The sequence below is a fragment of the Sorex araneus genome, chromosome 3, assembly GCF_027595985.1.
Source record: "Sorex araneus isolate mSorAra2 chromosome 3, mSorAra2.pri, whole genome shotgun sequence".
In the NCBI taxonomy this organism is placed as follows: Eukaryota; Metazoa; Chordata; class Mammalia; order Eulipotyphla; family Soricidae; genus Sorex; species Sorex araneus.
In genome coordinates, this window is record NC_073304.1 from 213,351,153 (window position 1) to 213,376,756 (window position 25,604).

The following is a 25,604-nucleotide window of genomic DNA, read 5'->3' on the forward strand; positions in this document are numbered from 1 at the left end:
GAGGACAGTTCCAGGCCCATCTGGAGGCTGTCCCCCCTCCCTCCTCCCTGCCCACTCTGCCACCAGGCACAGCCTCTCCGACACCTCCTGTAAACCTCCCACCACCAACTGGAGATGCCTGGTCCAGGGAGGTCCTTATCCAAAACACCAAATGCAGAGACCAGAGGATGGGAAACCCCAGGCCAATCTGGAGTGTCACTACTCCTCCATCATCCCATCGGGCAAAGCGTTCCCCGCAGCCCAGTTCCCGTTTGTTTTGTTTTGGGGCCACACCCAGCAGTGCTGGGACGAGAGGGGGGGGTTGTTACTCCTGGCTTGGCAGTCAGGAATTCTTTCTAGCAAGCTCAGGGGACCATTGGGGATGTTGAAGATCATCGACGGGGGGGGGGGGGGGGGGGGGGGGGGGGAGAGAGAGAGAGAGAGAGAGAAGTACCATGCCCCGAGGTCACTTCTAAGACACTCTTAAGGTCCGTGCGCCTGACAGCTGAACAGGGGTGAGATCAACTAAAATCCAGAATAAGAACCATGAACCCGTGACAAAGGGATCTGGCCCTGAGCGTTTAAGAGTGAGGTCATGGGCTCGAGCGGTAGCACAGCAGCTAAGGCACTTACCTTGCACGGGGTTGACTCAGTCCCCAGCCTTCATCTGGTCCCTGAGCCCAGCCAGGAGTGATCCCTGAGCGCAGAACCAGGAGTAAGCCCATGTACTGCCGGGTGTGGTCCCCCACTCATAAATAAATAAATGTGTGGTCACTATGCAATTTGCTCTCTGCACAGTGAACGGCCTCCTTGGACCCAGCTGGAGAGGGGGGAGCGGTTGTGGGGTATTTGGCACCGAGGCCTCTTAGCCTCACACTTGCTCATACCTGCTGATGACTCAGCGGGCATGGCCCAGAAAGCATGAGCGAGGGGCGCTGTGGGTCCCGGCACATCCAGAGTCACCCTGCTGCTGTGGCTGACTTGCTCTTCTCGCCAACCCACACCCCACCTCCCCAGCTTGCCACCCTCTCCCCTTCTGCTGGATGGCTCCAGGGACAGCAAAAGGGACCGCTTCAGAGACTTTTCCCTCCAGGGCCAGGGAACAGGAAGGGCCTGGCTATTAACCAACTGCATTCGAGGTGTATAACCGTCTGCTGTCGTTTGGCTCTTGTGTTTTCGGTGTTGTTGAGGTTTGGGTATACAACCACCAAACTTTAAAATGTGCCTGTCAGAGGCCGAAGCGATAGTACAGCGGGTTGGGTGTTTTGCCTTGCACACGGTCGACCTGGGTTATATCCCCGGGACATCCCATATGGGTCCCGAGCATCACCAGGAGTAAACCTTGAGCCATGCCAGGTGTGACCCCAAAAAGCAAAATAAAATAAAATGTGCGTGTCAATGTGGCAGGCTTGTGGGGGGGGAGGGAACCTAGGAAGTTTGGGGAGACTGGCGATGGTAAGTTGACATTGATGGTGGGATTGGTGATAGAACGTTCATTATATATCAAAAATTCAACGGTCAATAACTTTATAGATCACGGTTCTTTGATTTAAAACGTATTTTGGTTTTGGGTCACACCTGGCGATGCTTAGGGGTCACTCCTAGTCCTGTTCGAGGTGCCATATGGGATGTAGGGAATTAGATCCCAGTTGACTGCAGGCAAGGCAAATGCCCTAGCTACTGTACTATTGCTCTGGCTCCTAATTAAGTTGTTTTAAATAAAGAGATGCAGCCGTCAGACCTTGCATTCTACATGGCTGACTCAGTTTAGTGATCCCTGGTACCCCATAAGGTCCTCGGAGCACCAACAGGAGCCAGTCCTTCAACACAGAGCTAGAAATAAGCCCTGCATATCTCCAGGTATGGCCAGAACACCCCCTCCAAGATAAAAATGCAGCAGTCAAGACCCAGTGAGAACGAAGAGGTTGCAACGTAAAGGCTCTTTATTGGTGCTCTGTTCTCAGTTTCCCGGAAGGTGGCCCAGGCACTGGGGTCAGGTGCAGAGTCGCAAGGTCTCCTCCACATTCGTGCTGGGGCTGAGCCCATCGGCCAGGGCCATGAGGTCAGTGAGCAGGTTTTCCAGCAGCCCGTAGACCTGGAAGAAAACCAGAGGAGCACCCCCAGGTTTGCTCTGCAGCCAGACCAGCAGCCATGCACGGAGATGACCGAGTACCACCGAGAGCACAATGCTGGAGAGGGGAACGACAGAGCTGCAGGAGACTCTGTCCCACTTCGGTGTTTGCAAATCACTGGTGTCCTTAACCTGTCTGGTACAGTGGCCTTGGACCAATGGTAGTGGGAGAATCTAGATGGGCTCTAGGGGTGACTGCGCCCTGATTCCCCGAGGCTGATTTTGTTTCCCGAGATTCTAGAGCAGGCACACTGAAATGTCACCAGGACTGATGTTCAGGGTCCGTGTGGTGCCGGGGACTAAAACCAGGACTCTCACCTACAGAGCAAGCACCCAGCCTTCTGTGCTGTCTGCCTGGCCTACATTATGACCTTTTTTTTTTTTTGGGTTTTTGGGTCACCCCCGGCGATGCTCAGGGGTTACTCCTGGCTCATGCACTCAGGAATTACTCCTGGCGGTGCTCGGGGGACCATATGGGATGCTGGGATTCGAACCTGGGTTGGCCGCGTGCAAGGCAAACGCCCTACCCGCTGTGTTATTGCTCCAGCCCCTCACTATGGCCTTTTTTCCCTTTTTTTGGTCACACCTGGCGGTTCTCAGCGGTCACTCCTAGCTCTGCACCGAGGAATCACTGCTGGCGGGGCTTGGGGGACCATATGGGATGCTGAAGATTGAGCCTAGGTTGGCCACATGCAAGGCAAATGCCCAGCCTGCTGTACTATCGCTCCGGCCCCCTGTGGCCTTCCTGATGCTCTGCCCTCACCAGGCCCACCTCCCTCTTCTCCGTGAGCTCCTCCCCTCGAGACTAGGTGCGCGAGAGTCAGGACCTAGCCCCACCCAGGCGCCCCACTCGTGGCTCCGCTTCCCTCACACCGTGCGTGGCTGGAGCTCACAGAATGTGGATTGCGGGAGCAGGAGAGGGCGAGGCGTGGCGTGGACACTGCACACACACCTCGGTGTATAGTCTGTGCGTGTACTTCTCCATCACCAGGGGGTCGGTGGGCTCCTGTGAAGGGCCAGTGCTGTAGTGTGCCTGGAAGACCCTGTCCCGACTGGCAGATTTGAGGGGCTTCTTGTCGTCCCTGGCCTTGTGCTTCTTGCTGTTGAACCGGTCTTGCTGTGGGTGGTGGGGTTGGGAGGCAGGGGACAGAGACATATGCGGCGTCAGCTGCTCCCCATTCCCCGGTGGTGGTGGTGTGTGGGGGGGGTCTAAGGCCCCGCCCCGGTCCCAACCCAGCTCCGCGCCCGCCCTCGAGAGCGCCTCCACACCGGGTCCTGGCGAGTCTCCTTCGCGGGCGACTTGGCCCCCTTCTTATCCTCTCTCTCTCGGGTGCCCAGTAGTTTCCTCTCCTGGGCTGTTCCTTTCCGGTCCTCCTTCATGGCTCTCCCAGTTGAGGCTTTCCCTTCTAAAACCAGAGGCGACCTTGGGCGTGGGAGGAACAGAAGCCCCAAGAGCCTTGCAGACAGCCAGAGCTGGAGTCAGGGCCGGCTCGGCCCCACCCTGGACACAGAGCCCTGTGCGGGACTAGGGGCAGGGGGCAGGGTGGGCTGGGGTCTGGTTCCAGCTCTACCTCTCCACGGGGGGCACTTGCTCGGGCGGGCACCTCTGACACAAGGGCACTGAGCTAGGGCAGCGCGGGGGCCCCACCTCCCGGCAGCAGGCCCTGCCCCGTGGTACCAACCTAAGACGGACATGGTGGCATGGCTGCGAAGGGCCTGACCGTGCTCCTCGGGCACATCCAAGTAGATGGTTTCCTTCTCTGGCAGGCCCAGCAGGGACCTCAGCCACAGGGCGTGGCCCACCAGGTTGTCAATCAGGTCCCGCCACAGACACAAGCTAGGAGGCAAGACTCATACGGGGACACGGTTCCTGCACACATGGGACACGGTTCCCTCCCACACATGGGGGACATGGTTCCTGCCCACACACAGGACACGGTTCCTGCCCACACATGGGGGACACGGTTCCCTCCCACACACGGGAGCATGCTTTCCCCATACATGGGGACATGGTTCCCTTCCACATATGGAGACATGGTTCCCTCCCACACCCAGGACACAGTTCTGGCCTACACATGGGACATGCTTCCCCCACACATGGGGGACATGGTTCCCTCCCACACATGGGAACATGTTTCCCCCATACATGGGGTCGTGATTCCCTTCCACACACGGGGACACGGTTCCCTCCCACACATGGGACACGCTTCCCCCACACATGGGGACACGGTTCCTCCACACACAGGATATGGTTCCTGCCCACACATGGGACATGGTTCTTCCACACACGGGACACTGTTCCTCCACACATGGGACACAGTTCCCTCCCACACACGGGAACATGCTTCCCCCATACATGGGGACATGATTCTCTTCCACACATGGGGACATGGTTCCCTCCCACACACAGGACACAGTTCCCACCCACACCCGGGACATAATTCCAGCCCCACATGGAACATGCTTCCCCCACACATGGGGGACATGGTTCCCTCCCACACACGGGAACATGCTTCCCCCATACATGGGGTCGTGATTCCCTTCCACACACAGGGACACGGTTCCCTCCCACACATGGGACACGGTTCCTCCACACATGGGGACACGGTTCCTCCACACACAGGATATGGTTCCTGCCCACACATGGGACATTGTTGGATATCATTGGTTTGTCCTTTCCCCCTTGCCACTAGGAGCTTAGGTTTATCAGTCACACCCATCAAAGTGCTCCCGAGTCACTCCCATTCCTTTGTTTATCTGTAACCACTTCTACCAGTTTATCTGCTCTTCCCTTAATATGACTGCTAATTTGTAAGGTCAGAACTTCCTAGGACACTGAATATTATAACATTGCCTTTCTCTCCTCTTTATGCCTTTTGAATAATTTACTTTAAAGCTATGTCTTTTTTGTATAGACACAAGAAGACAATATTATGTTTTTATAACTTAGGACTTAATTGGCCTCAAATATTATTCCCTCCTGGGCATCTGCTTTCTCCACTTAAGCCTCAGTTGCCCTCAGTTCCTAGCACCCCAAAGTAGGGTCCCCGACGTGGGATGGGAAGGATCCAGGGCAAGCGGTGAGTTATGTGCTACCCTGACATCGAGATGGGCCTGGCCAAAGTGCCTAATTCTTAACTATAAGTTAAGAGCTTGATCATAGACAAATGCCGTCATGATCCAATAGTAATTATGAGACTGGGACCCTGCCAGGGATAGGAAAGACTGATCTGTCCTGAGCACTGTAGTCTGAGATTGTGATGGCCCCAGGAGAGCAATTCTATAAGCTTTAATGCATCTCTTATTGTGTCCATACAAAATGATTAATATTATGAATTCTTATATGTTTGCTGGCTGAGGAGAAGAGAAACACATTCATGGGACTCTACCCTTGGGTGGATCCTCCTGCTGAAAGAGAATTAAGTCCTAGGAGAAGCATCCCCTGAGGGAAAAGAACCTTACTCTATTGCTGACCACACCTATGTGTATGCCCCAACCCCCTCATGCTGTGGAGATTTAACTAGGCTGTAAGAGTGGGTTGGGGGGCCAGATCCACAGGGGCCAGATCCACAGATCGAGAGAGAGACCGAGAGTTGGAATGGAAGCAGGAGGGAGAATGAAGTAGGATGGCGGAGAAAGAAGAGGAGAGTTCCAGAGGAGAGTGTATAGAGGGAAGATTGGAATAAACTGCAAGTGAGACCAACCATCTTGGCTCCGTTCCTTCCTTCACCTGCCTTGCCGCCCGCACCCTTTCTTTTTATTTTTGTGTTTTACACAGGACATGGTTCTTCCACACACAGGACACTGTTCCTCCACACATGGGACACAGTTCCCTCCCACACACGGGAACATGCTTCCCCCATACATGGGGACATGATTCTCTTCCACACATGGGGACATGGTTCCCTCCCACACACAGGACACAGTTCCCACCCACACCCGGGACATAATTCCAGCCCCACATGGAACATGCTTCCCCCACACATGGGGGACATGGTTCCCTCCCACACTCAGGAACATGCTTCCCCCATCCATGGGGTCATGGTTCCCTTCCACACACGGGGACACGGTTCCCTCCCACACATGGGATACACTTCCCACATACATGGGGACACGGTTCCTCCACATACAGGATATAGTTCCCGCCCACACATGGGGACACAGTTCCTCCATACACAGGGAACATTCCTCCATCCCAGTTCCGAGCTGTGGGTCTTTCACAGGATGGGGAACTGCGGTGACCCAGGGCAATGGGACATCCTCACTGGCACCCCAGAGAGTACTCAGTGGGGAGTGCTCAGGCGGCAGCTGGGGTCAGGGCACCTGGAGGCCCCGTCTCACCTCCCACCCGACATCAGTGCTAAGCTTGGGGTCTGGCCCCACCTGAAGGAGTAGGGATGGGACCTCACAGGAAGGAGGGACTTGCTCAAGAGTCCCCGGGCGTGTGGCTGAGGAGCCAGTGGTGGAAGTTTCCATGGCCAGGCCACACCCTCTCTCTGGCTCTCATGCCCCACTCAGGGAATAGCTGGGCTCACTGGGCTGTGACGGCCCAGCAGAAAGCAGCGTGGGTGGGGGGCGGGGGGGAGGGCCCAGGCGGGGGCCACGGCAAGCCGTGCTGGGGGAGGTGCTGGGCGGGCGGCACCTACCCCATTTGATGCCGGAAGTCAGACTGCAGCGGTCTCGGGTCCTTACAGAGCTTCTCCATGATCTTGTTGAGCCCGATGAGGGCGTCTTCTCTCTGGTTCTCCTCAGGGAGGGCCATCGTACTCTGTCAGGGCCATAGACACCATGGCGTCAGCTCCGCCCGGACACCGAGGCGCCCCGTGTCCCTGGGTGTGTGTGTGTGTGTGGTTGGGGGGTGCTTGGCAAGGTGGGGACAGGTGGTCAGGAGGGCAAGACGTCATGGCACTGACCAGAGGTGTGTGCGGGGGAGCCCAGGACCCCCAGGAGAGACTTTCTGTAGGGTCTGCAGGGGAGAAACCTGCAGGATCTCCCCACCGTAATGTCCTCCCCTCCCCACCGATACTTCCTCAGAGGATGTGTCTCTTGGAGCCCCCCACAGAGGGCCGGCATCCCCCACCCCTGCTGTTCTCCAGCCACCGGGGGCGGCGGTGGTGGTGGGGTGGGGCAGGACCTCTCTGAAGTCCTTCAGGGAAAGGTTCCACTCGGGCAGAGAGCCCCTGCGGGCGTTCTGGAGTTGGTCCTCCTCCTCCAGCACGCCCTCCATGATCTTCTTCCACGACTTCCTGGTGGACGCTTTCGACTTGATGGGCCCATAGGAGGCGTCGACGACCTTGAGGACATTGGGCTCCTGCTTGCGCCCTTGGGTGCATCTCACCGGTAACATCGGCTTCTGAGGCAGCTCCTTGGTCTTGGGCATCAGCGGGGCGTACCGGCACCACAGCTCCTGCAGGTTCTGGACCACCTCGTACTGGTAACACAGCTGCAGCCACCGGGGAGCAACCGGGAACAATGCATGAGGGGTGCCAGGACCGAGCCGGCCCACAGGGCCTCCCAGGGAGCGCTGGCGGGGGAGGGCCGGAGAGCCAGCGGCCCCCTCCTCCCTCAGACTCTCCAGCTTCAAGCATTCTATGCCCTGGGGCTTCTGGGCCAGACTTGGGGCTTCTGAGCAGGCGGACCCCACCCTGTATGAGGCTCCGAGCTCACCTGGCATCTTCTCCTGGGCGGGGAGATCTTGGACCGAGGGCTAAACCTCTCGGCGCCTCGAGACCGGAGAGATCGTACAGCAGGTAGGGCACTTACTTCCCTGGTACCCCATAGGGTCCCCCGAGCCCTGACTGGGAGTGATCCCTGAGCACGGAGTCAGGAGTAAGCCCTAAGCACTGCCAGGTCTGGCCCCTAAACTGAAACGAACTAAAAGCCCTCAGTGTGCCTCCATCATTCAGGAGAACGGGCGGCTTCTGAAAAGAGCCATCAACCAGGGTCACTACGAGCAGGCCAGGACTCCCCATACCGGGACATGGGGTGGGGGTGGGGCGGCCGGTGAGGGTGTGCTGGCACGTCCCCTCGGGCCCGGCAGGGCGGGCCTGTACCTGGGGGTTCTTGTGCCGGAACACATCCTCCTCGGTGAGGTAACTGTCCACGGGCGAGCTGGGGCGCTCGGGGGTCAGGATGCCCTGCAGCAGCTCCTCCATCACGCTGTCCACCACGGTGTAGGCCTCTTGCGTGGCCAGCTTTTTCTGGGCGCGTGGAGAGGGGCGCGTGGCTGTTCAGGCTCCCGAGCCCAGGGGCAGCCTGAGGGGAGCCTGGCGCTTTCCCAGGGGACAGGTACCTGCCATTGTCTGACGGTCCCACACCCACAGCTGGGGCCACAGCTCACACAGAGGCCAGCCCTGGGGCAGTGGGTAAGGGAGCCGACCGGACATTTGCCCAAACTGTCTTTCCTCCCCCGCCTTCCTTCCCCTGCAAGGGGGGGAACAGCCCGTGACTGGTGTGTGCTCAGAGGCCAAAGCGGGGTGAAAGTTCAGCTTTCACCACGGCAGAGGTGACCCCTCCATGAAACAGATCTGGAGGGTGGGCGGCTACAGCTCCCAGTCCCCGTCACACGCCCTCCTCGCTGTTGGCCCCAGGAGTTAGCGCAGCTGCACACACACACAGTCCCAGACAGCGGATCTGAACCCGACATGGCACCTCTTTCCAACCTGGCTGGGGGCCTGGCATCAGCAGGCCCAAACTGCCCCTACCTGCCTTGCCCACCCACTCCCTCCTCCCATCTTAGACACCACAGAGCCCAGCTGAGCACGGGGCGGGCAGGAGGTTCTGTCTGTCTGTGAACCTGCAGGCAGGGAATGTGGGCCTGGGCAGTCTTTCCAGGACGGCCACCGAGCCCCATCTCCCCGGTGCCTTACCTGTAGTGATATCCTGTCTTCCCGGAAAAGGTCTTGGGTCAGGGAGATGGCATGGAGATTCACCAGCAGGAGTGCGCCCCCTAAAAGGATGGGGTGCGTTGCGAATTCCCAGCACTCCCTGAAGATCCCAGCATCCGCAGACTTGAAGAAGAAGGTAAAAGTTTTCGTTTCTTCGGGCAGAATCACACCTGAGAGGCCAGAGACAGAGGTTTCAACGGGCGGGAACCAGCTGAGGCCTGGTCTGCATGAACACACTTAACTGAGCCCCAAGCCCACATGTGCAGTTAACTGAAACCTGAGCCCATGTGTGCAGTTAACTGAGCCCCAAGCCCACGTGTGCAGTTAACTGAATCCGAGTCCATGAATGCACACTTAACTAAGCCCCGAGCCCACATATACAGCGTTAACTGAGCCCCAGGGAGGATGACCATGTATGTGTTCAGGTTTTCCAGGACTGGGGTTCCCTGGCCTCTCAGACTTTGAGAGCTAAGGTTGCGATAGTTCCAGACAAACAGGAAAGCTGGGCACCCTAGCAGAGGCACAGGAGCAGCTGAACCCCTAGATGGCTTCTGCTCCCTGGAGCTCATCTCCTTGATCTTGAGTTTTCCCCCCTCCCCTGCCAAGCCCCTGCCCCTGGCCCCTAGACATGGACAGACACATGTCAGAGAAGCAGGGACCAGAGACAAGGCGGGGACGAGGGGCTGTGACAGAGCCGGTGCCTTCCCGGTGGTGTACCTTCCCGGTTGTCAAAATAAAACTGTTGCACCCGGTTTCTCTTCATATCTCGGAAAGCGTCCAGCTGGGATCGCCGCTGCCAGTTGTACCAAATGACCACCGTGCCATTGTTGACTACGGTCAATTCCGAAGATGTTTTCTGTCCTTCTATCGTTTCAAAGGTCAGCCGGACCTCAATTCCAACCTGCACCTGGGGAACGGGCAGCAAGGTGGGTCAAGCCCCTGCCCCAGGCCCTGCGATAGCTCTCAGGACAGGACCACCCCCACTAGGGGCTGATTCTGGGGTGACCATCACCAGTTAGAGGCAGAGACAGGCCAGATTTTATAGCTAATGAGCATTCCTGCTCTCTGGCGTCTGAATGCTTGTTTTGAGCCTCTTCGAGCCATACCTGTGTGAGAAGGCCGGCTTATTTTCGTGCCAGGGGACTAGGGAGGAAGCGGGTGGCTGGTGATATCTTATCACCTTGTGGCTTGGTTATGACTCAGGTGAGCGCCGCCCTTCCTGTGCTGAGGCAGGGTGCAGGAGCGGACGAGGGCTCTCAAGGAGACGGCAAGACACACAGGCCCTCAGAGCAGCAGGGCGCGGGGCGGGAAGGTGGCGTTACCTTCTCCTCCGAGCTGCTCTCTCGGATCCAGCAAGCAGGCTTCCCGCAGAAGAGCAGAGAAGGGCCCAGAATGGGCATGGATTCCACGTCGCAGTCGACGTCGTTAGCCAGCAAGTCTCTGCAGGAAGAGCCAGTTGCTTCCCTTTGTGGCGGCAGCCCCCAGGACAGCCTCTGGAGCCCACGGCACTCGTGCTGGCGTGTCTAATGGTGGTGGTGGTGGGGGGGGGCCTGGCCCTGCTCTCCACTGAATTACCACCTCCCCATCCCCCACTCCTCCCTCAGGCTCTGGACCATCCTGTGTGTTCGCACAGCGGGCGGGATCTTAGAAATACAGAGATTCCTCCCAGAGCGCTGGGCAGAGCAGGCAGGTCGGGAGGAGACCCCCTTACCAGCAGAGGACGTCTCGGAGATCCCTGTTAGGGAGCGGGAACCGGGAGGGGAGCAGGTGGCAAGACAAAAGCTAGCGCAGGTGCCAGCTCCTTGAGAAGGGGCTCGAGGAGAGGGTGGTGGCAGTTAGGGAGAGGCCTGCACGGCGGCAGCCTGGCTTCACGGTGAGGGTGCCCTTGAATTCTGGCGGGTGCCAGAGGAAGGCCACTGGCCAGCCTCCCCCCCACCCCCCGGGGGCCTGACTCACAGGAGCGTCGTGGCTTCAGAGGTGCTCCTCTTGCTCTCTTCAACCACCGAGAAGTTTTCCACTGTGACCGTTGAGAGAGGCCGGCCTTTCCCCACCACCTCCAGGCCTTCGATATCCTCAGGAAGACCGAGAAAGGAACGAACGACTCGCTCGCTGGGGACGGCTCCCCTATGGGGCAGGGGACTGGGGCCACCGAGACCCGGCCAACCTGCTGGCTGAAGTCCAGCTCCTCCATGATGCTCTGCAGCTCCTTGCGCCGGTAGACGAGGAACAGGCTCCGGTCCCACGTGTAGCGGTACCACGCTTCCTGCTGGCCCAGCAATCCTGCAGCGGGACCCGGTGACAGCTGTCACGGCGCCTCCTGTCCCACCCAGTCTCCGGGGGCGCGGAGACCCCCTGCCCAGCACCAGTTCTGGAAAGCTAAAGAACAAAGTCTCCCGTCCTTCCGTCCAAACCTCCTGCAGCTCAGGGGCCCTACGGAGAAATGAGTTTCCAGAGTGCAAAGCCAGGAATAAGCTCTGAGCACAGCCAGATGTGGCCCAAAAAGGAAAAGATAAGAAACAAACTAACAAACAAACAAACAAACAAAAAACAGCTGTGGAACAGGAGAGATAGTACAAGGGTTAAGGTGCTTGCCTTGCATGCAGCCAATCCTGGTTTTATCCCCATAGCCCCAGGAAAGAGAGAGAGCAGGTGTACCACGAACACAGGAGGCTGACGGAATGATGCTTTCCTCAAAGCCATAGTCAGAAAGTAGGCAACGAGAAACATGCAGAACTCAGGGCAGGGATATAGTTCAGCCCAGTAAGTCAACAGTGTCATTTCCACATACGATCAAGGGAAAACTCAGAAATCTTTTTTCTTTATTTTGGTTTTTGGGTCACACAGCAGTGCTCAGAAATCACCCCTGGTGGGTCTTGGGGTACCACATGGGGTGTCAGGGATTGAATCCAGGTCAGCCGCAACGTAAGCGCCCTGCCTGCTGCACTCTCTCTCAGGCACACAGAAACTTATTATTATTTTTTTTTTTAGGCTAAACTCTGAACACCAGCACGTGGCTGCTACCCACAGCTCTTCCTGGGCCACCCTTGCCCCATCCTGGTGGCCCAACCCCTTCAGCACTCGGGGAGGCCAGCAGACAGCGAGGCCTCTCGGCCGGCCCCCCTGCTTCTCCCGCCCTGCCTCCATATCCCTGGCGAGGCAGGCCCGTCCCCTGCGGCTCACCTGTCTCTACCTGGACAGAGCGGGGCTTTCGGACGTGGGTGATGGGCTCCAGCAGCCCTCGCTGCGTCTTGGTCTTGGTCATTACCAGACCTGTGTCTTCATCGCCCAGATTTTCCAGTCGACTCCAGAACCCGTTGGACTCCTGGGTGACCTAGAGAGGGAGCACAGACAAGTCCGACCAGGCAGATGACGTGGGAAAATGCTGGTGGGCACCGGGCAGGCGGTAGCCAGAGACACAGGCACCCCACCTGGAGGGTCCTGTTCTCCCTAAGAACACCACTTGTTTGTTGGGGCCGGGCAATCGGCCAGCATGCAGGGCTCTTGCCTGGCACACGGCTGACCCGGCTCTGATCCCTGGCAGCCCAGGTGGTCCCCTGAGTTCTTTTTTTTTTTTTTTTTTTTTTTTTTTTCTTTTTGGGTCACACCCAGCAATGCACAGGGGTCACTCCTGGCTCATGTACTCAGGAATCACCCCTGGCGGCGCTCAGGGGACCATATGGGATGCTGGGATTTGAACCCGGGTCGGCCGCGTGCAAGGCAAACGCCCTACCCGCTGTGCTATCACTCCAGCCCCCTGTCCCCTGAGTTCTTTAGGAGTGATTTCTGAGTGCAGAGTCAGCAGTAACCCGTGAGCACTACTGTGTGTGGCTCCAAACCAAAAATAAATGAAAAAATAACAATGAAGGAGGTTCCGTGGTGGCCTCTCCTGCCCCTGACAGGTATCCCCAGTTGGTACGGTATAATGGGCCAGAACCCAGCATGTGGGGCCAGCGTGGTAGCATGGCGGGTAGGGCATTTGCCTTGCACCCGGCCAACCCAGGTTTGATCCCCGGCATCCCCTGAGTCCTGCCAGGAGTAATTCCTGAGCCAGGAGTAACCTCTGAGCATGGCTGGGTGTCACCCAGAAAGAAAAGGGGAAAAAAGAGCCCAGCACGGTGACCTGGCCCCTCTGAAGGCCGGACCTGCAGCTCTTGTTTTGGGGGCCGCACTGAACTGTGCTCAGAGCTTACTCCTGGCTCTGCACTCCGGGTTTACTCCTGGTGGGCTTGGGGGATCATATGAGGTTCTGGGAATCAAATCAGAGCAAGGGAAATGCCCCCCCCCCATGTCCTATTGCTCAGGCCCAGAGCCTGAAAGCCTAAAAGCTTCGGCTTTTAGGATATTTAGTTTCCGGTGGGGCTGGAGCGATAGCACAGCGGTTGGGCGTTCACCTTTCACGCGGCCAACCCGAGTTCGATTCCTCCGCCCCTCTCGGAGAGCCCGGCAAGCTACCGAGAGTATCGAGCCCACGCGGCAGAGCCTGGCAAGCTACCCGTGTGTATTAGATATGCCAAAAACAGTAACAATAAGTCTCTCAATGAGAGACGTTACTGGTGCCCGCTCAAACAAATCGATGAGCAAGGGGATGACAGTGACAGTGACAGTTTCCGGTGATGTCTTTTATGTGCACTACCCGTGATCACCACAGAGGGCGCCATCCCACCCACCGTTCACTAATACAACTTAATAGAGGCTTAGAGACCCCAGCAACATTAGGCAATGCATAGACCTCTCTGTCTCTGTTTCTGTCTCTGTCTCTCTTTCTCTCTCTGCCTCTCTGTCTCTCTGTCTCTGTCTCTCTGTCTCTGTCTCTGTCTCTGAGGGGAACACACCCAGCGGAGCTCAGGACTCACTCCTGGCAGGACTCAGGGGACCATATGCGGTGCCAGACAGGAATGCCACCCAGGTCCACCTCATGCTAGGCAAGTGAACCCACTGTACTCTCTCTCCTGCTCCCCTCCTCTTTGTGTGGTTCTGGCGATCAAACGAAGATGTGCTGGGTCCACAACAGAGCAACCTGCGACAGCCTGGGAGCCTGCAGACAGGCCCCTCCTCCCGGGCCTTACCTTCCCGTCGTGCTGAGTGGGCAGAGCTCGGTCAAGGAGCTCCCGCTCCTCCTGGATCCGTCTGTAGGTCTCCCCGCTATGCATCAGCAGCTCGCCGACCGGCTTCTTCAGACGCTCTAGAGAGCCACCCTCCACCAAATCAGGCCCCTCACCCCGCCAGCCCCACTCGCTGGGCTGATTCTGGCTCCTGGAGGGCCTCGGAGCAAGCAGCATTTGGAAGGAAGCTACAGCAAGGCGAAACCTGCCCGGACCCCAGCTCTGGAGGGACGTGGGGAGGGGAGAGACCCCTGTGAATCTTGCAGCCCCTGTGGTCAGGCGGGAGCCCCGGGGCCCTCCGCTCACCGCTGAGCGCCTCCTGCTGCTTCTTCCGCAGGGCAAGGTTGCGCTGCCAGTTTTTCAGAAAGTTGTGCTGCAGAGGCAGGTGGGCCTTTTCTTCTTTGGGGGACCTGTCCTTCAGCTCGTCCTCAGTGGACGAGAGGTTCAGCTCGCAGGGCGGGATGTGGATGAGCTCGGCCAGCTGCAGGAAGCAGTGCATGGAGAGCAGGGCTGAGTGGTGACCGCTCACGGCTTGAGTCCCTGCTGTCCCTCCAGGACAGCAAAGGGGCAAAACCACGGGGGCCGGGGAAACTGACAGAGCGCCGTCGGCCTTTCTCCCTGGAGCAGGACTGCGGCTGGAAGATGCGAGGCAATCAGCATGTCCACACTACTCACAGCTGATGCCAAGGGACACCTCGGCCGGCGGGGTGGCTGAGCCACCTCCACACAGCCCCTGCCCCTCAGAGTCTTTCATGGGACCTGGAACCTGGAGAACTGAGTGCGAGGAGGCGCTGGCTGGTGGGAGGAGTCTGTGACCTCTGTGGCCCCAGAAGCATCCCTGTCCTCTGAATGCTGTCAGGAACCAGGAGAACGGGAACGTGCACAGAGCAGCAGTAGGGAGGAGGAAGCCTGAGCCCCGATGTCTGTGGGAGGTCAGTCTCATCCGACCCAGACACACTCTCTAAATTCCTCCAGGCACCTCCAAGTCCTTCCTGTAACTTTCTGCCTTCAACTGAAACTTGTTTAAGCTGCCCTCACTAGTTTTTGGGGGGAGTGGGAATCATGTCCATCAAGAATCTAGGGCCCAGGCCTTCCGCCCAGGTAAGATCTGGAGCTGCGGTGCGAGAAACGAACCCTCTGCTCCTAAAGACTATGATCGAGAGGTCTTCTAACCCATTTTGGCACCCAGAGCGGCTTCTTGCAGAAATGCATCCAGACTGTGAACTGAGCTAAAATATCAGAAACCCAAAACCACGCAGCCGCAACAGCGGCCACACAAACTCAGAGTCTTCACTCTCAGCAATGAAAAGAAATTATTAAATGATGCCTTTTCAGCAGGCCTGATTGTTGGGGGGAAGTTCCAAACAATAATAGTGAGTTCTCTATTGAAATATTGAATGTATTCAAAGTATAGAGAGAATAAAGTGAAGATCATTAGCTACTTAGGTGCAGGGTGGGTGGGAGGGGGGTAATTAGGGGTTCTTGGTGGTGGAACATGTGCACTGGTGAAGGGATGGGGGTTTAATCAGTATATGACTGAGACTTAAACCTGAAAGCTTTGTGATTTTGTTTCATGGTGATTCAATAAAATAAAAACTTAAAAAAAAAAAAAGAATCAAGGGCCCAGGAGCTGGAGAGATAGCACAGTGGGTAGGGCGTTTGCCTTGCATGCGGCCAACCTGGGTTTGATTCCCAGCATCCCATATGGTCCCCCGAGCACCGCCAGGAGTAATTCCTGAGTGCAGAGCCAGGAGTAACTCCTGTGCATCGCTAGGTGTGACCCAAAAAGCAAAACAACAACAACAACGAAAAGAATCGAGGGCCCAGAGCCAGCACTGTCTCTGGTGCATCCCCCACCCTCGACCGGGTCCTATCTGGAGAGGCATAAATGACTCCAGCCAGCCTCCCTCTCGCCTCCCATCAGCTCTGTACCAACAAACCTGGGTGTTCCCTCGAGCAAGCGCAATTCTTTTGAAGTCCGCGAGACTCCCCAAGATGTGGTGGGGCAGGATTTGCTCACTGCCTTGGAAGCTGTTGGCGGGGCCTGGAGAAAACGGGGGAGACCAGATGAGATGAGGCCGGCGGCCGGCCAGGGGCAGGCTGGCTGTGTCTCTCGGCCGACCCTGGAGTTCAGAGACCCACCCGGCCAGGGCAGGGGCTGGGGCCATACCAGAGTAGTCGAGAAGCTTGGCAGCTGCATCGGGCGTGGCCGGGTGTGCTACCAAGTGACAGACCTCCCTCCTGACATCCCTGGGCCTGTGCTTCCGGATGAGAAGATGCCGGGTGATGACGGCTTTTCCTTCTTGTTCCGTAAGTCGAGGAACGTGTTGCTAAAAAAGAAGCAGAGGAGAATTCCACAAGAGATCGGGAGGGAAAAACACCACCCGGTTCCTCCATCCTCATTCTGGGTAGAATTCCTGAAGGCTGACAAATCTGTTTCTCTAGCTCTGTCCATATGCTATCAGGAAAATCGGGTGGGACAGAAGGCACAAAGATTTGGTTCTGGAGGAAAAAAAACAAAAAACAAAAAACAGAACATCTCAGGTGCCCTGGTCGGTTCATTTGGGGAGTGGCCTCTGCTTCCGCAAAGTGGGGGGTCAGAACCGAGCAGCCCCTACCCTCTCTGTAACTTGGCTTCTCAAATTCATGTCCCTTCTGTGAAACTCGGACGCAGGGCACCACTTTGTGGGAACAAAACTCCTCATCTCATTTCTAGACACAGCTAAGGAGTACACAATAAGCTCAGCGAGGTCCTGAGGAGGCAGAAGTGGAAGGAATTTGTGTGCAGTGGATTTTCCCCCCCGGGGCCCGGATCCTCCCTGCAAGTAGGGAGGAGGCGGGGGAGCCCCAGACATGGCTGAAGTTCTCAGCCCCACGTGGGAGGGTCCTCCTGCCCGTGGCCTCCTCACCATCTTCAGGTCTTCCCTCTTGATGGCTAAGGCAAGGATGTCATCTCCCTGGAGGATGTTGCTGACAGGCTCGGGTTCTTCCTGGATGGGCGGTGTGGGCTGTTCGGGTACCTTGGCCCGTTTCTTATCTGAAGAGCAGCAGAGAATGACTCGATGGGATGCTGCAGAGCTGGGCGAGTAGCAGATGACACACATTCTCCCTGGAAAGTCCCCTTCCCCGCTCCTGGCCCACCTCAGTGACCAAAGCGTCTACGGCCACCACTGAGATCAGACATATCATTCCAGTGGTTACCTAGAAGTAAGGCAACCCTGATTTTAAAAAAATTGGGGGGTCACACTCGGCAATGCTCAGGGCTTACTCCTGGCTCTGCACTCAAGGATTACTCCTGGAGGTACTTGGGGGACCATATGGGATGCCAGAAATCGAACCTGGGTCTGCTGCATGCAAGACAAATGCCCTCCCTGCTGTACTATGGCTCTGTGGCCCCTAGAAATCAGACATCCCAGAGTACATCACTTAGGCGCTCTCTCTATTTTTTTCTTTCTTTTTGGGTCACACTTCGAGATGCTCAGGAGTCACTTCTGACTCTGCACTCAGGAATTACTCCTGTTGGTTCTCAGAGGACCATATGAGATGTACCACCTGGTCCCGTGAGCATCTCTGGGTGTGGCCCTGGGGGACCCCTAGCCCTTATGGGGTTGTCTGGGTATCCCATGAACCACAAGATCGGAGGAGTACCACCTTCTCTGGTCCTTACATCAAACCACTTCCTGGTTGACCAAGAATCACCAGTGTCCCTTCCCTCATTAAAACCTCAACTCTTTAGGGGAGTTTCGTGTGTGTGTGTGTGTGTGTGTGTGTGTGTGTGTGTGTGTGTGTGTGTGTGTGTGTGTTGGGGGGGGCAGTGTTTGGGCCACACTGTAAATGCTCAGGAATTATGGGATTACTCCTGACTCCATACTCAGGAATCATTGCTCATGATATTCTGGGGACCATAGGGGCTATTGGGGATTGAACCTGAGTCAGCGGTCAGCTTCACGTAAGGCAAGCTTCCGCTCCCTGCTGTACTCTCTCTCCAGCCCCAGTCTCCAGGGTAGTTTTACAGCTAAGGTTCTGGCTCCATGTGGGGTCCGGGTCCAGGGCTGGATCTTGACCTTTATGTGATTCTGAGGCACAGTGAGTTCAGTCACTGGAACCATCTCAGTCTCTGTGGCTGGCACTGATGCGTTCTGGATTAAGGCATCAGGTTTGTTTGTGGAAGAGTGTGGGGAGGTTGTTTGGGCTATACCCGGTGGTGCACAGGGGTGACTCCCAGCTCTGTGCTCCAGCCCTACTCCTGGTGGTTCTCAGGGGACCAGGTGGTACAAAGGATGGAACTCAGGCCTCCAGCATGAAAAGCATGCACCCAGCCCATGGAACCCACTCTCCAGCCCCAGTATCTTAGGGTGGTCAAGGACTAGGGAGATCGCCCAAAGGACCCAAGGCATGCTTTGAATGCCCCCGCCATGTCCCACTGGGTATAGCCCTAAAGGTCCCTAAGCAGCACAAGGTGTGATCTGGAGGCCCCCAGCACCACTGGGCCTGACCATTGAACTGTCCAGTCACACAACCGGCCTGCATGTTGCCCAGAGTGGCTCTGGGCCCCATCCCCTCAAAATTACTCTGGTTAAAATTCAGATGAGGTGACAACCATTTATTTCACTTATTACTGTTTTAGGGGAGGGGAAAAAACTGTTTAAGAGGCTGGAGAGATAGTACAGCAGGTAAGGTGTTTGCCTTGCCTACAGCTGACTCTAGTTCAATCCCCAACACCATATGCGGTCCCTGAGCACTGCTGGGTGTGGCCCCAAAACAAAAAAAAACCTTTAAAACATCTTTGTACCTAGCCCAGTGCCAGGCCCTAGGAATATAGGCAGGAACCAGGAGAGACGAGACTCTGACAGGGCCCAGAGCAATAGTACAGTTTGCCTTATACGTGGCCAGCCTGGGTTCGATCCCTGGTACCCCATACGGTCCGCCAAGCTCCACCAGGAGTAATTCCTGAGTGCAGAACCAGGTGTAACCCCTGGTGTGACCCAAAAAGCCAAAATTTAAAAAAAAGACTCTCAAACAGGGTCAGGGAAACGGCCCAATGGGTAGAGCATGCGCTTTGCTTATTTGTTTTTTATCTTTTCATTTTTTTGGTGGCCATACCTGGTGGTGCTCAGGGCTCTGTGCTCAGGGATCACTCCTGGTGGTGCTTAGGGGATCATATGTGATATCAGGGATCAAACCTGTGTACGAGGCAAATGCCCTGCCCACTGTGCCATGGCCCGAGGGCATGCTTTGCGTGCAAGAGGCCTGCGTTCAACCCCTGGCACTGCACTATCCCCCAGGTACCGCCAGGAACAACCCCGAGAGCAGAGCCGAGAGTAACCCCTGAGCATCTCCTGGTATGTTGACTTTAACAGGGGGGAGGGGGGAATATTGTCAGAGAGAACAAGGGTTCCTATGAAAGCTTCCGGGGGGAGGCCAGGCCAGTATGTGAGGGGGCAGGGGAGGGCTTCCTAAAGTGCTGGTTTAAAGTGAAGTGGTCAGGGGAACGGGCATCCCTTGGGGAAGGACATGAAGACGCCTGGAGAAAGGCGAGAAGGTTTGCCCCTGAAATGCAAAGCATATGTGTTCATAGGTTTGGGGTTTTTTTTGGGGGGAGGGTGTTGGGGCTGTAACTGTTAAGTACTTAGGGGCTACTCCTGCCTCTGTGCTCTGGGGGTACTCCTGGCAGCTTCAGGGACCAGGTAAACCACGTGCCCTGCTCACTGAGCTCTCTGGCCCAAAGCAGGTGTTTTGAAGGCGCCAGACAGCAGCGAGGGGGCGAAGGGCGGTGACTCGGGAAGGTCCTGGGCTTCACACGCTGGGCAGAGGCACCGCAAGGAAAGGGCTGGGGCTGCACGGCTGGGCACAGGATGGGGCAGGGAGGGACTATGCAGTGACCAAGTGGCTGGTGTCAGGGGCTTATAGGACCCGGCAAAAGAGTGGGGTGTGCAGACGCTGTTTCTGACGAGGCAGGCGACAGGAGTGTGAGTCCCAGAGGTCACACCCGCCCCACCTTCCCGTGAGGGGGAAACTGAGCCCCATGTCCCCTGTCTCCCATAACCCTCATTTTATCAGGCAACACCACTGAGACAGCACGACCCCTGTTTCGATGACCAAAATCAAACTATTTTCCAGGGAATGCTCAGAGAGCCGGTGGCAAGAAAGTCCACACCAGGGGCTGGAGCAATAGCAACAGTGGGTAGGGTGTTTGCCTTGCACGTGGCTGACCCGGGTTCGGTTCCCAGCATCCCATATGGTCCCTTGAGCACCACCAGGAGTAATTTCTGAGTGCAGAGCCAGGAGTAACCCCTGAGCATTGCCGGATGTGACCCAAAAAGGAAAAAAAAAAAAGTCCACACCAGGGTCAATGTCATTCTAAACATAACATTGAACCTCTTGGCCAAGTGGTGAACAGAAACTCAAGGGTATGTTAGTTAAAGTACCAGGCTCTGTGAACACGCATGGGGCACACACATGCACACACACACCTGAGTCCCGGCCGGATGGGTCCCAGCCACTGCCGTGCCATGAACCAGCAGCTCTAGGTTGGGTTTATTTATTTATTTATTTAGGGTCTTTTTTTTTTTTTTTTTTTGGCTTTTTGTGTCACAACCACAGTGCTCAGAGGTTACTCCTGGCTCTGCACTCAGGAATTACTCTTGGCAGTACTCGAGGGACCATGAGGGAAGCCGGAGATCCAAAACCCTGGTCAGCCACATGCAAGGCAAATGCCCTACCCACTGGGCTATGGTTCCGGCCTCAGCAGCCCTAGATTTGCATTTCTTTCCCTTCTACTGGCACCAAAGCTGGTGGCAGCCCAAGAGAGAATCAGTCCCAGTTGAAGGTCAGCTTTTACAAATATTTTGGTATTTTTCTATTTTCCAAGCCATTCACTTCCTCCGTCCATCATTTTGGCTGGATCTACATTTCCCAGGGCGTAAACACCTCCCGATGTCTGCTTTTTTCCAGGCGAGGGTACAGTTAATGAACACGAATAATCCTTCAGCATGGCCCCGGGGCTCTAAAACAGTGGAACTCTGTGCTGAACTTTCTCTGAGTGTATGTTTTGTTTTGTCTGGGGGCCAAACCCAGCAGTGCTCAGGGCTTCCTCCTGGCTCTGTGCTGGATAACCCCTGGTGAGCCCAGGGGGCCATATAGGGTGCTAGGGATTGAAGCTGGGTCGGCTGCGTATAAGGTAAGTGCCCTATTACACTGCACTATCACTCTGGCCTACATTTCCTTTCTGCCGGAGACTGCACCCAGCACTGCTCAAGCTGGTGATGGTTTGACGCTCAGGAGCCACTCGGGTCACACTCAGTGGTGCTGGGGCCATGCGGTGCCTGGGATCAAACTCAGCCTCACACACACTAGGTATGTGCTCTCCCGCTCAGTCACATCCTTGATCCCCAACTGTCCATTGCGTGTGTGGTGCCAGGGATCAAAACAAGAGAGTGTGTGTGGCGGGGGCGCCTCATGAGTGTAAGGCAGGACAACTGCTACTGAGTCATGTCTTTCTGCTGGTTCCTTTTTTTTTTTTTTTGTATTTTGTTTTGCTTTTTGGGTCACACCCGGCGATGCACAGGAGTTACTCCTGGCTCTGCACTCAGGAATCACCCCTGGCAGTGCTCAGAGGACCATATGGGATGCTGGGAATCAAACCCGGGTCGGCGGCATGCAAGGCAAATGCCCTACCCACTGTACTATTGCTCCAGCCCCTCTGCTGGTTGCTTTTTAATTGGGTGGGGGTCACATCTGATGATAGTCAGGGATTACTCCTGGCTCTGTGCTCAGGAATCATTCCTGGCAGTGCCTATGGGACCAGACGAAGTGCTGGGGATTGAACTCAGGTTGGCCGGGTGCAAGGCAAGCACTGTACTATCACTCCATCCCCCAACCCCTCTGCACAGTTGAAACTCCAGACCAATCTATGTGCTGTAAAACCAAAGAGGATAGACAAAGGGTCAGTTTGGAACTGGGGCGATAGTACAGTGGGTAAGGTGCTTGCCTGGCATATGGTCAACCCGGGTTGGATCCCCGGCATCCCATATGATCCCGTAAGTACCACCAGGAGTGATTCCTGAGCAGAGTCAGGAATAAGCCCTGAGCATGGTCGGATGTGGCCCCCAAACTGTCACTGTCACTGTCATCCCGTTGCTCATTGATTTGTTCGAGCGGGCACCAGTAACGTTTCCATTGTGAGACTTATTGTTACTGGTTTTGGCATATCCAATATGCACTGGTAGCTTGCCAGGCTCTGCTGCGCAGGCTCGATACTCTCGGTAGCTTGCTGGGCTCTCTGAGAGGGGCGGAAGAATCGAACTCGGGTCGGCCAAGTGAAAGGCGAACGCTCTACCGCTGTGCTATCACTAGGGCCCCCAAACTAACTAAATAAAAGGTACAGATCAGGCTCCTTTCCCTAAGGAACCGGAAGCTGCAGACACTAGCCCTCACCCGCCCAATTTAAGGGCCCAGGGAACAGATTAAGTGGCACAGGGAACAGATTTGCTTACAGAGCTGAGGAGGGGTGGAGGGCAAACTGTCAGACAATGCGGGGCTCTAAATAAAGACTCGGGGAGTCTCTGCAGGCCTCAGAGGCAGCGCAGCGCAAGGTGGAGGCGAGGCTGAGCGTGCATGCGCGAGCACTGAGAGTAGGGAGTGGACAGGACATGAGGTGGACGTGGGGGCTGAGGAACCCACGGGGGCAGGAGCCAGGGCTTGGCCAAGTGGGGCAGAGGCAGCCCATCTTCCCGGAGGCAGCAGGCAGCAGGAGATGAAAGCACCTCCCTGTGATTCAGTCCCTGTGGGAGAGCAGAGGCCAGTTGGGGAGACCGGGAAGGACGTCCTGGGGCCGGTGAGGCGCGGGTCACTGCAGCAAGGATTCCGTACGATGGAGCTGTGGCTCATGACTGAGCATAGAAGCCCCGCTCTTTCCTGTTGCAGGGCGTGGGGACCCTAGCGCAAAGGGGGTCACTCTCACCCACGGCTGGCCCGCTCTCCACCCTGGAGCCAGGGCACAGGCCTGCAAGTGGGCGGAGGGGACAGAGGACGAAGGCAGGGCGGGGAGAAGCAGAGGAGCTCGAGGTTTCCCTCTGACTTAAATTTTTTTCACCACGTTGATTTAAATCGTGGGGGAAATTCTGACCCCAGGGTGGTACTAGGGGAACCCGGCAGGGCTGTACCTAGCAGAGCAGTGCCTTCAGAGCTGGCGGTGGTGGAGGGGGGGGTGGCCCTCCCCTTCCCCTCCCCCCCTTCCCGGCTTCCTGGTTTCTTAGCAACAGGAAAAGGGAGAAAGCTGCCTGTTCAGGGTTCAGGTTCCTAACCAGATTTACAGTCACAATATTTAGGCCTCTTTTCTTTTTTCTTTTCTTTTCTTTTCTTTGTTTATAATTCAGAGACCTTGGAGAAACACAGCACAAGATAGAAGACTGCATTTGTGGGGCCAGAGCGATAGTCCAGCGGATAGGGTGTTTGCTTTGCACACTGCCTACCCAGATTCCCCAGCAACCCAGATGGTGTCCCCCTCTTTCCGCACCCCCCCACCCCCCAGCCTGCCAGGAGTAAGCCCTGAGCACCACGCAGCGTGACCCAAAAACCAACCCAAAAAAAGACTGCATTTTGTTGATTTGCTGCATTATTTGGAGGGGGGTGTGGGGAGTCAGAGACTTCCCCGTGGATATTGGGGGCTGGTGAAGGCGTCTTGCATGCTGAGCACTTCGGGGTTTTTCCCCTCTCACCTTGATTCATGTTCTTAATTCAAGAGCTACTTAACAAACAAAATTTCCCCTTATTCAACCTAAGTATGCAGTGGAAAATCTTTCCTTGATTTGTTGACAGCAGAAAGTTTGAGTCTGATAAGATCTCTAGAAAGCAGCAGGAGGCAGAAGCTGGAGAGTCCTCTGCAACCCTCGGGAAAGAGGACGGCTATTCTCTCTTTCTTCTGCCACCCAGGACCGGGGCCTCACTGATGGTGCCCAGGGCTTACTCCTGGCTCTGCACTCAGCGATCACAGGGATCACTCCTGACAGTGCTGGGGGGACCGTATTCCGTGCAGGGGAGGAAAATGGGTCAGCCACTTGAGTCACACTATTTCTCCGCCCAGAATTTAGGTGTTATCTCCTGTCTCCCTCCCTCCCTCCCTCCCTCCCTCCCTCCCTCCCTCCCTCCCTCCCTCCCTGTCTCTCCCTCCCTCCCTTCCTCTTTCTCCCTGTCTCTCTCCCTCCCTCTCTCTCTCCTTCTCTCTCCCTCTCTCTCTCTCTCTCTCTCTCTCCCTCTCTCCCTCTCTTTCTCCCTCCCTCACTCTCCCTCTCTTTCCCTCATTCCATACCGCCCCCCCCCCCCCAATCCGTGGAGCTCAGAGCTTACTCCTGGCTCTGCACTCAGGGATCACTCCTGCTGGTGTCGGAGGACCATATGGGATGCCGGGGATAGAACCTGGGCCCACGTGCGTAAATCCCTAGCCACTGTACTATCTCTCCAGACCCCTGATTTGTTTTCTTGAGGGCTGTACAGTTAATGATGAACCCTTAGCTATCTCCCAGAGTGACCACCATAAGTGGAAACTAAGAAAGTAGCACTGCACCCCTGTAGCCAGAGGGGAGGGGGGCACAGCCCTGCCTGCTGTGTCCAGAGACGCCCTGTGTGGGGACCTGGACAGGAGTGCCAGGCCTGATGGAGCAGGTGGGAAGGGGCAGCAGAAACAGAAGTAGCCGAGCTGGGACCTTTCTTCTAGCACATTTTCCAGGGCTCTTGGGACCCCACCTAGAGAACCGGCAGAAGTCTGACCCTCTCCACTCACTGCTCTCTCCCAGCTCTCTTCCCTGCGCCCGCCCCCACCAACCCAAATTACTGGGCACATTCCCCAAGTTTCGCACAATGTCATCTCTCTCCCACATGATTCCCGGGAGGGAGGGGCTTGGGCAGACCCCCCATTCCCAAGGTCCTGTATTCCAGGTCTGGATGTCCTGTGCCTCTCCCGAGGGTCCTGCAACAGTGCCCCCCGCCAGACCCCGTGCTCTGTGCCTTCCCTGGCGTGGGGGCTCCCACTGCCTTGTCCATCACTTTTCAAGTGCGCCTTCTGCCTTATCCCATCCCCCATCTCAGGTGAGGCTCCCATCCCGCAGCCCCGCCCCTGGCCCTGGCTGGCTCCCGGGGCAGCCAAACCTTTCGTGTTCTCTAAGAGCTCAGGCAATTTGTTCGACGTGGGGATCCTCAGGCGCGACTCCTTCTTCAGAGACTTCATGGTGCCGGGGACTGTGATCGTGGGCCTGCTCCCCAGGCCCTGACACGTCACTAGGCCGGCGCCGCACCCCCCAATCCCTCACCCCGCCCCCGGGACCCCCCGCGCGCCTGCCAGCGGCTGCCGCTGCGTCCTTGGCAACCGGCGCCCGCGCGGGGCGCGCTGGCCAGCGGCCTCCTCCGACGTCACCTTTCTCAGCCCCGCTGGCCCGCCGAGGGTAGCCCCTGGAACCGGGTCGTGACGTCACGGGCGGGGCAGGGGTCCGGGTAGGTGGAGGTGGCCGC

At 56.7% G+C, this 25,604-nt stretch overlaps 1 protein-coding gene across 1 annotated transcript; it reads right to left on the reverse strand.

Moving 5' to 3' along the window:
- Positions 1-1,837: 1,837 nt before the first annotated feature.
- Positions 1,838-25,378, reverse strand: MYCBPAP (MYCBP associated protein). The gene is made up of 19 exons (XM_055132797.1): positions 25,245-25,378; positions 17,009-17,136; positions 16,270-16,429; positions 16,040-16,143; positions 14,406-14,580; positions 14,064-14,179; positions 12,178-12,328; positions 11,162-11,277; positions 10,954-11,069; positions 10,320-10,437; positions 9,715-9,904; positions 8,980-9,167; positions 8,164-8,310; positions 7,245-7,553; positions 6,757-6,878; positions 3,793-3,947; positions 3,380-3,516; positions 3,063-3,227; positions 1,838-2,074 (listed from the first exon to the last, which is right to left on the reverse strand). Exons 1-19 carry the CDS (start codon positions 25,321-25,323, stop codon positions 1,973-1,975), a joined length of 2,778 nt encoding a protein of 925 aa, XP_054988772.1. The 5' UTR covers positions 25,324-25,378; the 3' UTR covers positions 1,838-1,972.
- Positions 25,379-25,604: the final 226 nt, after the last annotated feature.